The sequence below is a fragment of the Aulonocara stuartgranti genome (genome assembly GCF_965226115.1).
Source record: "Aulonocara stuartgranti genome assembly, chromosome: 9".
NCBI lineage: Eukaryota > Metazoa > Chordata > Actinopteri > Cichliformes > Cichlidae > Aulonocara > Aulonocara stuartgranti.
In genome coordinates this window covers 2761501-2776009 of record NC_138960.1, presented here as the reverse complement: position 1 = coordinate 2776009, position 14509 = coordinate 2761501, and the positions used below count along the sequence as shown (strand labels likewise).

Below are 14509 nucleotides of genomic sequence, written 5' to 3'. Positions count from 1 at the left end.
GCAGTTTAGAAATATTCCTTAAATGAAAGAAACAGGAACGAGACAGAGACTTTACGTGTGAGTCAAGGCCCAAAGAAGAGTCAAATATTACTCCAAGATTTCAAATATTTGGCTCAGCAGAAAAACAGAAAGGGCCAAGAACCTGAATGATTTTAGAATATAGATCAGGAGATGCTATGATCATGGTCTCTGTCTTGTTCATGTTTAAAACAATGTAATTGTTAGAAAGCCAATCAGAAACCTGGGTTGAGCACTGGACTAGGATGGACAGTGTATCCAGTTGATTAGGCTTAAAGGACATATACAGCTGAATGTCATCAGCATAGAAATGATAAGACAGGTCACTAAAAGACTGAATAATGCAGCTAAAGGAAGCATGTAAAAGAAAATACTAATGGACCCAAGCTCCAAGCATCCCCACAAAGGTCAGTCTTCTGTTGTAGTTATTACGTAATTTATCATAACATAATTGTTGATGTCTCACATTCTTCACCCAGCATTTCAGTGGCTCCCCTCTGGGCGACGCCTCCGCTGCATTTCCTGCAGGACTGAGAGGAGGAGAGCCACCTTCGTTCCCAAAGCCACTCTGCTTTTTAACTCATTTCCCACACCATAAACATAAACTACTCTACACTCTTTTATACTGCCGACACTTTATTTTTATTTATTTTTTGCATTGTTGATTTGTTTTTCACCGAAGCAGCTAATAAAGCACCGTCCTCCCACCGTCCAAAGACATGCAGCTTGTGGGGATAGGTTAATTGGATAATCCAAATTGTCACTAGGTGTGAATGTGCGAATGAATGTGAGTGCGAATGGTTGTCTGTTCCTGTGTGTTGGCCCTGCGACAGACTGGTGACCTGTCCAGGGTGTACCCCGCCTCTCGCCCTATGACAGCACCCCCCGCGACCCTGAAAAGGATAAGCGGAAGCGAATGGATGGAATGGATAGATGTATGTGTTAGGTTTGTCAAACATGTTTACCGCACAGCTCAAAATTCTTCTCAATTTTCCTGGATATTTAGTCTTTTTGTGGTAAATTGCTTGTACCTAAATGTTCTCCCAAAATAGTTGATTCTGTACCATTCACAGAGAGTTGGGGAATGGCTGCAATCCCAGCACTGTAAGATGGTGAATGATGTACCCTTAGGCCCCCTCCTCGATTCAGAGATGGTTCTTCTATTTTCATGTACTTCTTCAGAAGTCACTTGGATGAGTGACGAAATGTTACCTCCAGATGAATAGAATCAACATTTTGGGATTTACTTACGTGGATGACTGACCATGCATCAAGACACCTTAATGTTGCATGTGCAACAGATGTGGTAAAAAGTAATGTTATTGTTAAATTGTATTCTGCTTATAGTTAGTACTTGAAGTGGATTGTCTGTTCAGCAGATGATTTAATGGGTAAATGAATAATTGATCAGGAGTTTCCAGACAAAAATATATATTGCTAAATAAATGTTATATAAAAATGAATGAAAATATTTCTGTTGGTTCATTTAAACTGTTCAGACCCCAGATTTATTGGATCATGGAGGTAGTGGACCTCCTGCTACTTTAGTTGGGGACCCCTGCCCTACTATAATACATACAAATAAATCCAACAATCCCTTTGGTGACAACGGGAAGGAAAATCTCCCTTTTAACAGGTGACTGAAAGGTGACTAAGGAAGAAATACTCAATGCATCACGGGAAACCACCCAGCAGCCTACACCTATTGCAGCATAACTAAGGGAAGATTCAGGGTCACCTGTCTAGTCATAACTATATGTTTTAGTAAAAGGGAAAGTTTTAAGTCTAATCTTAAAAGTAGACACAGTGTCTGCCTCACGAATCCCAACTGGAAGACAGAGGGGCCTAAAAAAGCAGAGGGGCTTGGGAAATCTTTGTGTAGCCTAAGCCTGCTTTAAATTTCTCAATAACTTTATCCCTGACCTGTCTGGTGTGTTCTTTGGACTTCATGGTGTTGTTGCTCCCAATATTCTCTTAGACAACCTCTGAGGCCGTCACAGAGCAGCTGTATTTGTACTGACATTAGATTACACACAGGTGCACTCCGTTTAGTCATTCGCACTCATCAGGCAACGTCTATGGGCAACTGACTGCACTCAGACCAAAGGGGCTGAATAATTACGCACACCCCACTTTGCAGTTATTTATTTGTAAAAAATGTTTGGAATCATGTATGATTTTCGTTCCACTTCTCACGTGTGCACCACTTTGTGTTGGTCTTTCACGTGGAATTCCAATAAAACTGATTCATGTTTGTGGCTGTAATGTGACAAAATGTGAGAAAAGTTCAAGGGGACCGAATATGTTTGCAAGACACTGTATTAGCAAAAGACAAGAGTGGGTTTACAGGAAACACTGTTAAATGGCCAGAGGGGCCGATGGCGCGATATGGCAGCCTCGCTTCTGTCAGTCTGCCCCAGGGCAGCTGTGGCTACAACCGTAGCTTGCCTCCACCAGTGTATGAATGTGAGAGTGAATGAATAGTGGCATTGTAAAGCGCTTTGGGTGCCTTGAAAAGCGCTATATAAATCCAATCCATTATTATTATTATAAATGTTCAGTTTCTATGCCATATGTTAAAACAAGTTCTAGAGTGTGATTAACGTGATGGGTGGGTTCTTTTACATTCAAGATCAACAAAAGTGGCCAAGAAAAGATTGAGACCCATCAAACCAGGCAACATTTTTCAATCTCTGCAACATTCAGATTTTAGGGGCAGAATTTGTCTTAAACAACATAAAGCATGGATCCATCCTGCCGCTGGTGTAATAGCGTGGAGATATTTGGTTTGCACAATGTGGGTCCCTTAGTACCAACTGACATCATTTACAGACCACAGCCTACCTGAGTCTCAAGATGTGACAATATCCTTTATATCATATAGTCTATGTTACGTTATAATTATAGTTGTGGAGCCACAAGTTTGCCTCTCTTTCGTCCACTTTTGTCTCTACGCAACGTTACTTTTTATCGCGAACGTCGCCTGAAAAAAAACAAAAAACAAAACATTATCTGTGTCAACATCCAGGACTAAGAAAAGACAAGACATAAAATAACATCCATTTACTGTTTGCTTTATAATACTCAGCTTAATGTGTTGCAAAAACTATAATAGAAACAATACTGCAATAACACTAATGTAATTCTCAACTGCTACCACTAAAATACTGTAATTCAAATCTGAATAATCACTCAGAGCTGCTTTTCCATGCAGCAGAAATGCTAACATGTTGCTAACAGTTGTTTCAGACAGTCAGACTAAAATCACGAGATAAAAATAAAAATACCTCACAGTAACTGCACTTGGAAAGTCTTTCTTATGTGGATCTGTTGGTGTCGTCTCAGGTAACGTGGAGATTTAAAAGTCTTCTCACACAGGTCACATTTATAAGGTCTCTCCTCAGTGTGGGTAAACATGTGGTGTTGTAACTCTGTGCCTGTTAAACATAGTTTACCACACTGATCACAGCTGTACACATCATGTCTGGTGTGAATGCGTAGGTGAATATTTCTGTACCCTACATGGCTGAAAGTTTTTCCACAAATGTCACAGCTGTATGCCTTAATTCCAGAGTGGGTAACTAGATGACTCCGTAAGCTGCTACTGTGAGTAAAAGCTCTGCCACACTGATCACAGCTGTACGCTTTAAGTCCACTGTGGATGAGATGGTGTCTTTTTAGGGCTTTCTTCCAGGAAAAAGACTTTCCACACAAGTCACAGCTGAACGGTCTCTCTCCAGTGTGGATGACCTGATGGATTTGTAGTGAATCCTTCTTAAGAAAATCCTTCCCACACTCTTCACAGCTGTACGCTTTAACTCCACCGTGGAGGAATTGGTGTGTTTTTAAGCTTCCAGACTGGGTAAAAGACTTTCCACACTCATCACAGCTGAATGGTCTCTCTCCAGTGTGGATCAGTTGGTGTGTTTTTAAGTTTCCAGGGTAGGTAAAAGACTTTCCACAGTCTCCACAGCTGAACGGTCTCTCTCCAGTGTGGATCAGTTGGTGTGCTTTTAAGTTTCCAGAGTGGGTAAAAGACTTTCCACAGTCTCCACAGCTGAACGGTCTCTCTCCAGTGTGGATCAGTTGGTGTGTTTTTAAGCTTCCAGACTGGGTAAAAGACTTTCCACAGTCGTCACAGCTGAACGGTCTCTCTCCACTGTGGATGAGTTGGTGTCTTTTTAGGGAACGCGCCCAGGGAAAAGATTTTCCACACTCGTCACAGGTGTATTTCTTCTTCCCCTTTGTTCTGTGAGGTTTGTCAGCCTCCTGAGAGCGCTGACTTCTCGCTCCATATTGGTCCTGCAGTGACAGATATACAAACACAGGCAGTGAGTGAAATGTAGGGCTGGGCATCGTCACTGATTTCGATTCGGGGAAATTTTGCGTCACACAATCAGATATATTAGAATTCTGATCATTACCTATCAGTACATATCCATATTTTACATTTCTAAAACGAAAGCTGACACTTGTGAGACTTCATCAGAGGTGTAAGCATCACAGCAGATGCCTTTGTGTCAAAGTAACTGAGGATAAAACAGAAAAAAAATGAAGGAGATTTTCCTGGTCTGAGTATAAAAATATTCTGCAGTGGATCAAACACGAAAGAAAACCATGAATCAACATATGAACATTACCTGATGCTGCTGAAGTGAAGCAGAGCAAAGTTACAGAGGGTTTATTAGAGACACAGCTAAATGTTTTGCATAATTTTAAAAAGTTTACATTTGTTCTGTATTGAACAGCAGAAATGAGGTTTTGTTGCTGGAAGGAAAAAAAAGAAACAAAGAAACAAAATCAAAAAAGAAACAGCGCCCAACAGCGCTGTAAACAACAGTCTTCTTTTGCTGCTGGTTCAGTCAAGTATGTTTGGAGAGTGACAAAACCTGCACCTTCAGAATCTAGCGCCAAAAAAGATGTAAACATAAGAGGCGGACCCGCCGACACATCAGAATCAGTGAGCTGCCGGCTTTCAGCCCCGACGTCTTTGTTTACGTCTTTGTGCAGAATCCGTGTAACTGCTCTCATTTACTGTTTTAGCTGTTTGGTGTTTCTGGCGTTTCAGGCAAAATTTATTCATATTTAAAAATCGTTTCAGGATTTTAATGGATCAATATCACGTTATCCAACCTAGAATCGATTTTAATCGATAATCAAAACCCTCCCCCAGTGAAATGCAGTCGTGGAACAAACTGTCATTACTTTTCAACACAGTCCTCTTTGGTGACATCTGCTGGTCAAAATATGAAGCGCAGCTTGAATCTACAAATTATAATGAACCGCTTCATTATGTTTAATATCATGTGACAGTTCTGTCTGATATCGGGCTGCTGTTGTGGTGCTTTGCACATGTATTTTTTGTGTGATTAAAAAGGTTTTGAAATTTGATGAATAAATAATTTTGATGAATATCCTTATGGTGGTAGACTTCCGCAGGCACAAGCATTCTCCACGGCAACCACTGAACATCCAAGGTATGGACATTGAGGCTGTGGACAGCTACAGGTACCTTGGTGTTCATCTGAACAATAGACTGGACTGGACTCATAACTCAGACGCCCTCTACAGGAAAGGGCAGAGCAGGCTGTACCTGCTGTGGAGACTCAGGTCGTTTGGAGTGGAGGGCCCACTCCTGAAGACCTTCTATAACTCTGGTGGCTTCTGCTATCTTATATGGTGTGGTCTGCTGGGGCGGCAGCATCTCTGCTGGGGACAGGAAGAGACTGAACAGGCTGATCTGAAGAGCCAGCTCTGTTCTAGGATGCCCCCTAGACCCAGTGGAGGTGGTGAGTGACAGGAGAACGGCGGCTAAGCTGTCATCCCTGTTGGACAACATCTCCCACCCCATGCAGCAGACTGTGACAGCACTGAGCAGCTCCTTCAGTGGGAGACTGCGGCACCCACGGTGTGGGACGGAGAGATTTCGCAGGTCTTTCCTCCCCACTGCTGTCAGACTCCACAATAAAGACTTTAACTGATCAAACACACACATCCACACATGTGCAATAACACTAAGTGCAATAATCTTTTCTGGCATCGTTGTATTTTTACTCAGTTGTATATAGCATTTGCATTCTATTTTTATCTTATTGTATATTTTATTCTATTTTATTCTACTGTATATAGTATTTTATTTTATTCTATTCTGTACAGTTGTGTACTGTATTTATTCTAATTGTATTCAAATTTTTGCTTCATAACTTTTGCACTGTCCACTTCCTGCTGTGACAAAACAAATTTCCCACGTGTGGGACTAATAAAGGTTATCTTATCTTATCTTATCTTATCTTATCTTATGTAAACATGTGCTATGGTGTGGTCTCCCTTTGCTTGTGACTTCTTGATGTTTGTAAACATAATAGATATAAAATAAAAACATAGCATACAATAAAATACAACACAGTCATATAACAGGTTGGGAGGATGAGAGTTTTAGACGTGACTGATTATTTGGTGAAACTGTGATATTTTCTTCACCTCCTGTGTTGAGCTCATTGTTTCCTCTGTAGTGACTCAGCTGAGTCCAGATGACTGAAAATGTTCCTCTGCTGCTCCGTCAGACTCTTCTCCTCCTGCTGATCAGCTGGGACACAAAACAGATCTTTGTTAGGCTCCACACTGCACTGAAGAGTCAAAGTGTCTCATATCTGACAACACAAAGTACAAATTTCACTCTGATTGCTCCTCCTGTGGTTTCCACAAACACCTGATCACCACTTCACAAGTCTCTCCAGACCCAAGGATGCCTCTCTCCAAACTCCACCATTCCCCAAAGTTTGATTCTGTTCATCTGGAAGTTTTCAGTAGGAGAAATTTTCATCACTCATCCAGGTGACGTCTTCAGTCTCAGCTGACTCCAACCTTATAAACAGTACATTTACATAATGACTGAAACTAGCACCACTGAAGGAACAATGGGCTGGGAGGTCAGTTCCTTCATCATTTATATGCAAATTCTCATTCTCATGCTGTGATTGCAGCCATTCCCCAAACTGTTCGTGAAAGGTACTCATGGTCATTGATCAATGAGCTTTTATCAGTGAAAAGACTTTTCTGCTCCAACTTCTCCCAGCATGCTGAGCTAATGATTAGTTGGTGTTTTTCTCCAAACACTCTCTCACTCTTCTCTCAACGTGTTCACAATAAACTGTGAACAGACACCGAGGAGAGCAGCAGAAGACCTCATTCAGGAGCTAAACTCAACATGAACTGAACTCACAGTAAAGTTAGCTCGGTGCTTACCTTTAGATGAGCCCACAAACCGAGAGAAACTCCGTGATGAAGCTGGAACTCTTTCCAAACACAGGAAACAGATCAGGGAGCAGAGACCCACGTGGTTCACGCTGATCTCAGCTCCGATCCAGGAGACAAGGGTGGGCAGATTGATGCAGATATCGATCCAGACGTTGGTAGTGGTTTATGATCGATGCTTTGGTTTGTTTCTCTCCCGTAGATTCACTTCTTTACTTGCTGTGGATGAAAAAGCAGCTCTGTCTGTGCGAACACCTCTTCTTATGCGGCAGACGCACTTTGCTCCGCCCCTTTCTTCCTGCCCTGCTGGGATTCGTTACTGTGAGGTCACGTGACTCGGCTGCACACAGAAAATGCATTTTTGCTGCAGAGAGAGTAGTGCTGGGATTTCTGGCTCTTTTTAGAGAACCAGCTCTTTCGGCTCGACTCACTAAAAAGAACCGACTCTTTCGGCTCCGAACCTGAACTTCAGGTTGTTTTGTTGCTTTAATTAATTTATTATTAACAATAATATAAAATTATGCAGAAAAGTAATTACTAATGTAAAAACAAGTGGTTTTATTTATATATGTTTATATATAAATATATACGGTGGCCCCTAGAAACAAAACACGTACAAACTCCAAAACACATTTCTAGCATGGACTGAACTTCCAAAACAGAGCTGCCTAGATCGCTTAAACTACACGATTGAAAGCATGTGTGTATTGTTTGTGTATTTATACACAAGCACTCATATATATTCAATTTAAAAAACAGTTCATTTACCTGTTACTACCACAGACCAAATCCGGTCATTGGTACTTCCTGGCTTGTGTAGCCACTAAGTAACAAAAGCTCAACACTGCGCCCTAGCATCCTGGAGCACTTCTGTTGTCTTTTGTACGTGTTTTGGAGCTTTTACGTGTTGTGGAGTTCGGACGTGTTTTGAAGTTTGTATGTGTTTTGTCTGTAGGCGCCACCGTAAATATACTTTTATTTATTCACTCCACATAAAATGTAATAAATAAATCATATAATACAAAAAACAACTATTCACATTTCAACTTTTAACTATTTAAATTTTCAGCTTTTTCCTTTTAAACAAATTTAAAGTGAAACAACACAAAAAACTGCAAACCACAACACAATTAAATATAAATTAAAATATGAAAACAAAAAGAAGATGCATATTCTCTGTCATATGGACCTGCATGAATAAACTTTCTGAATCCTTTATCATCTGCAACTGAAAATAGTTGTGGATGATTACTATACCTTTCTAATGTGGCATTGTTGTCCCTGGCTCTCTTTCTCTCTCTCTCCCTCCCGCTCTGTTCCTGTGCTACTGCTGTAACTACCGCCCCTCCCCCCTCTGCCCAGGGCAAAGCACAAGGCTCGTGAGAGAGAGGGTGAGAGAAAGAAAAAAAACCCAAACCACAGCTCCCAAAAAGGAGCCGGCTCGCGTCGTTCACGTCAAAGATCCAGCTCTAAGAGCCATTTCGTTCGCGACCGACACATCACTAAGACAGAGAGAAAGAGGAGCAATGTGTGGAGATATTTTATGGATGTAAATGAAAATGCTGGAGAACAGCTGGAAGGCATGTCAGCACCTAAAGCCAGAGGGGACCACAACAAGCTGTAGAGTTCAACTTTCAACTCGTTTGTTTGCAGGGTTGTAAAATGGGCAGCATAGTGGCTCAGACCTGACAGGAGGAATGAGCAGTTTGCATGTTCTCCTTATATTTCTCAGTTTTCTGTGGGTACTTTTTCAGCTATCCAAAAACATGCACCTCAACTGGAAACTCAAAGTGAAAAGCTGAGTTAGTTTGAAAATAAAAGAGATCATTTAAAGATTTAACCAATGCTAATTTTTGATTTTATCCAAAACATAGTTGATGGTAAAGGACTGAACAGGTCTCCAGTAAATCTAATCAACTTCTACATGGATGTTTTACTGGATAGATTTGACACAAAGGAGCGCAGTAGTTCCATAACCCAGTTGTCCTCCAATAGTTTCCACCTACACAGATATGAAAACACATTTTTAGGATGATTCCTCATCCTTTCTGTCACTCCTCAGCGTGCTGAACACATAAAGATTGCAAAACAAAAAAAAATCCCTGCTGGGATTTGAAACTAGGATCTCTGTTTAGTTACACCAGTTCTGGGATGGAAATTTCTTCTAATTTTAAGTATTGTTTACATGTTTTAACAATCTCACCTCTGTGTTACTTAGTTATATACATATGTAATGGCATCACACGTGTGTCAAACGTTATTTTACACATTGTGGGGCGTTATGAGTAAGTTAGACTGAGACATACAGATGCCTCTTTGTTAGGCGGACCGCGAGACCTCTCTGAGCCCTAGAGAAGGAAGAGGCCTCTCGAAGGAAAATTGGGAATGTGAATATCGCGAGTGACAATTAAATGGAGGATAAGTTGTAACTTTGTCTCTGGAGGAATAGGCCTGGAGGTATAGTTCCCCCTCCGGGATGGGGAAACGTGAGAGTAGTGGAATGTTCTTTGTCTCTGTCTGTATTTAAGGAAGGGCTGTGTCTTTTCCTTTAGCGATCACACAGCAGTGCCTATACTGGATGCTCTCTCTCATGCACATGATGATAATAATCTTCCTTCCCTCTCGTCCTGTCTGTGTACAAAGTGATCAGTTCCCTCCACTTGTATCCTCAAAACTCTGGGAATACAACAAGCAACTGGTAAGTACACACCACTTCTCAACGCCAGGAACTAACTGATTTCTCTCAACAATCCAGTGTCCATTGAGGCTCAGCTCCTCTGTTAAGTAGCCCCTCAGATGCGGCTGATCAGCAACAGCTGAGTGCCATCATCTTACAGGTGTGGCTGTTTTAATGGCGGGTAACTCTCCGAGATACCCCCCTGGAAAGCCCTGAAGACTGCTGAACGCACACACTCCCTTTCCCTTAGCAAAAATGAGAGACAGGGAGAGAAACACCAAAAAACCTAAATGGCACCGGGGTAATGCGGCCATTACAAACAGGCAGCATGCTGCCATTTCATAGGCTCTCAGACCTCTCTGAAAACGTCGAACCTGGAATTGGCTGGGCCGCACTATGAATTCTGGGATATGGTGGGCCACGAAGGAAACATCCGCCCATCCTTCAATTGGAGGAATAATTTCTGTTTTACAACTTCAAGATATCTCTGAACATTTTTGTTAAACGTGCCAGTTCATCACAATGAATTGGTGTAATATCACAAATAAACTGCATGTAATTTCTTTAGTGCACTCATAAACCCATAGCAGACTGTTAGGAGACATTTTACCACCATCTTGGGGCTTGGAAGGATGAATGGAAGGTACTAAGTACCTGTCTGGTGTGTCGATGCATCCCATGTCAAAAATATCCAATACTGTGTCACTTATTGGACACTGGATTTGAGAGTAGTGATAGTAGGAGAATATCCCACTGTACCTACAATAAATAAAACACATGGATCAGGTTAGTACACCATTACTGTTAGGATAAATTACATGTTAATTTCTTTCTCCTTGCTCCTGCAGAGTGGCGTCCCGGCTGCATTGGTCACATCCTACTCGACCTCGACCTCACATCTCAGAAGGAAGGACACTGGAAGACAGTCAGCAATTTGGCACTGTCAGGTTCAGTGACAAAAACCTAAGAGCTGGAAACTACAAAAATACTAAAGAATAACTAAGGGAACTAGAAATAGAAAGATAAAACCATGAAAAAGTACAAAATCACAGAACATTAAATAATCAAAAACATGGGTCACCGGACCCAGGACCATGGCAGGCTCATTATAACGTGAGTTCCACCTGCTGCACGTGCCCATATCAGCACTGTGACGTTTCCCCTTTCTCTTCATCCAGAGGAGTGTTTTAATGCCAACTATTTCTTGTCATTTCCTGATGGTTTAATGGCTGTTTGTAAAGATGAGGTTAATTATAAGCAAGCACACCGATGCTGCACCTCCCACTGCTGCTGCCGGGATCCGGTCCGAACATGGTTTAATTGAGCTCCATGGACTGAAACTGTTCTCGCTGCATCCCAAAAGGTTGAGTCTGTTCATTTGTTTTCAGTGGTTTCGTCACTGATCCAAGTGACTTCTTCAGCCTCAGCTGACTGCAGGTTTCCCCAGCCTCATAAACGAACAGCAAAAAAAAAAAAAAAGCAGCAACATCTAAATGCCCTCTGCATGGATAACGCTTTCCACCTGGTGAGACTGGCAGATGAAATGAAGTTGACCAGGCTTCTGTCTGTGAGGGTACAGCTGTGCAGCTTCACTGCAGATGTTCCCGTCATGTCTGCGAGTTTCAGCAACAGAAACTGATGGAAGTTCTCGTATTAGACTTCAGATTTGTTTACAGATATCGTTACTAATTTCTTACTAATTAGAAATTTTCTAATTTCTTATTTTGTGGGTTTTATTCTGTTTGTATTTGTGTGATTAGCTGATGCAGTTCTGTTGATTACACTGATGTCTTTCCTGACCAGGACAAACGTATTTTACTTTGAAAGTTTTCCTCATTAAATAGATACCTTTTAAAAATTGTGTGTTTTTGTGTGTTGCATGGCACTTTGCAGCAGTTTACGGAAAATTTGTTTGGCAGCGTGCTGTGCTCGAGTTCCATCGTCCCTCCGCCCGTCAAACACTTCTTTAATCTCTTGCACGCATGTGAGGTACTCTCACTCGAACGCCAAGCATGGAGACTCAGCAGACGTGTTGGGTTCCCAGAGTCGAGCAATTTCTTTACACTGCCCTCCATCATACGTGAAACTTAACAAAACGACCAAGCTTTTGTAACTCCATCAAGCACTTCTACTCAATCAAATACCATTAGCAGTTTATTTTGCACAATAATAAAATTCATAGTATGATGAAGTGATTCCTCACTGGGGAGTTCCAGGGAGTAGCGAGGAGCAGCATACTCAGCCATGTTGTTCAGCCCGTACACCACACAGCAACTCAGTGCACTGCGGGAGATCTCCATGTCTCAGGCATCAGACCAGGCCCCAGTCTTGACATTGTAGTATTCAACATTAGGGGTGGTGGTGAAGCCGTTGTAGCCCCCTGCAACAAACAGGCAGTCATGCATCACAGAGATGCCAAAGTTGCTGCGGGGGCTCAGCACGGGGGGCATATCCAGCCAGGTGTTGGTGTCAGGATTGTATGCCTCGACAGTCTGCAGACGAGCAGTTCCACTGAAACCACCTACCTATATGAGGAAAACAGAAATGTGAAGATGAGGAAGCTCTAAGCCATTTATTAGAATGACTGACAGACAGACAGATGATGGCCAACTAAAATATCTTCTATTAATAATTTATTTTCATGACTCTGTGTCCTACTGTCTTTGCACATGCTCATTGTGCTTACTGCAAATACATGGCCTGCAAAGGTGATGACTCTGAGGCTGCTACGCCGAGTTTAATATGCAGCACACATATTTTAAGGAGACCAGACAGCTGGCAGCAAACAGTTAAAACTCTATGAAGTGATGCCAAAAAACTGTTTCTCCAAATCTTCACAGTTAAAAGTATTTTGCGTATTTTAATGAACAAAGATGGCGGTTTATAAAATTCACTGTATGTTAGAGATGAGTGATGATACAACAAATTCTAGTGTCTGTCCAATACCAAGTAAATACAGGGCCAGTATTGCTGATACCAATGCCAGTGTAGATATGTTTAACCTATAAAGGCAGATGTGAGTGAAGTTGCCCCCCCACCTTCTTCAAATCCAACAAAAGTGGTATCAAACGTTTGTGCTGGTTTGTGCTGCAAAAATGTTCTTTTGTGCTACTATCATTTTAAAGATATTAATAAAAATTTCTAGAGGTCATCAAAGGTCAACCAGCCCCCCCCACATTAATGGAATCAAACAAGATTGGTGTCAATCAGTTGTGCAATGTTTGTGCTGGTTTGTGCTGCTAAAATTGTCATTTGTGCTGCTTCTGTTTTAAAGATATTAATGAAAATGTAAAGGTCAAAAGGTCAACCTTTACCCAAATCAAACAAAATTGATGTTAAACGTTTGTGCAGGTTTGTGCTGCAAAAATTTTCGTGTGTGCCGCTATCATTTTAAAAATATTAATAAAATAACGTCTTGATGCGTGCTTAATCATCCAGGTAAGTAAATCCCAAAAGGTTGATTCTGTTCATCTGGACATTTTCAGTGGGAGAAACATTTCGTCACTCATCCAAGTGACTCCTTCAGTTGGAAGAAGTTGGAGTTGGAGTTCAAGTTATTTTTACTTTCAATAGTGTTAACATACTACACAGGTCAATGACTAGATTTTTTTACATTTTCATTGCAAGTGGCAGTTAAAGCACTTACAATGAAAGTGCAGTTAATTAAAGCAGTTAATTAAAAGTAGTCTATATAAATGTAAATGCTGTAATATGATTATTTTAATAAACATTTAACTTGGATGGATTCAATGCTGGTGTGACCACAGTGCACACGTCTGCTGTCGCTCACAGTGGTCCAAGGGACACTCGGGGAGTTTGTGCGTTCACTCAGACACGTGAAACATTAGAGGGAACATTGGTGGGGGGGGGCCAACTTCACTCACATTAAAGGCAGCTGTGGAGGAGAGCAGTGTGTAATGATATATGAGATGAATTCTGAACACATTTGAATGACTTTTACTTCCCACAATAATGAGTCAACACAATAAAAACACACATGAAATGTAAATGTGCATGTCTCTAAAACTTTGACTCTGCTTCTGCTGTTTAATGTCTCATAGCCTAGGCTATAAATAACATAGAGCTAAAAATCAACATTAAAAGGTTAAGCCATTTTTCATGGAGTGTGTTTGAAGTATACTTTTCTTTTACATTTCCATAAAGAAAAAAATAGACATTTATACAATTCAGTGTTCAAATATCAATCTCGTCACAGTAGCATTGCTCTAATAGCACATCCACTCTGTCTTTTTCTCAGCTGCAGCCATTCCCCAACTCTCTGTGAATGGTACTCATGGCCATCAGTGGTCTTTGATCAGTGGTTGTTGATCAATGGTCATGAGAATTTGCATAATTATGATTAACCCTTGTATGGTGTTCGGGTCTGTGAGACCCGTTTTCACTTTTTTTCAAAAGAAAAATTAAACAATTAATTATTTTTTCAACCTGAAATTCATTGGCTTTGGCTTATTTTCTGTGAAGAACATAAATCTGAACTAATTTTCAATGACCACATACTGTACCTCCCCCCACGCATTTACATTACATACAAGGTGTTGG

The 14509-nt window shown here is 41.1% G+C and overlaps 1 protein-coding gene across 1 annotated transcript in view; it reads right to left on the bottom strand.

The window, feature by feature from the left end:
• The window catches only part of LOC309713871 (uncharacterized protein), a 74619-nt gene extending 67212 nt beyond the window's left edge, over positions 1–7407 (bottom strand). Inside the window, exons 1-2 of the mRNA XM_082545780.1 lie at positions 7264–7407; positions 6499–6604 (exon numbers count right to left, since the gene is read on the bottom strand). Of these exons, the coding sequence (XP_082401906.1) occupies positions 6499–6516 (18 nt within the window). The 5' untranslated portion in view covers positions 6517–6604; positions 7264–7407. The remainder of the gene's footprint in view (positions 1–6498; positions 6605–7263) is intronic.
• Between the last annotated feature and the right edge of the window lie 7102 nt (positions 7408–14509).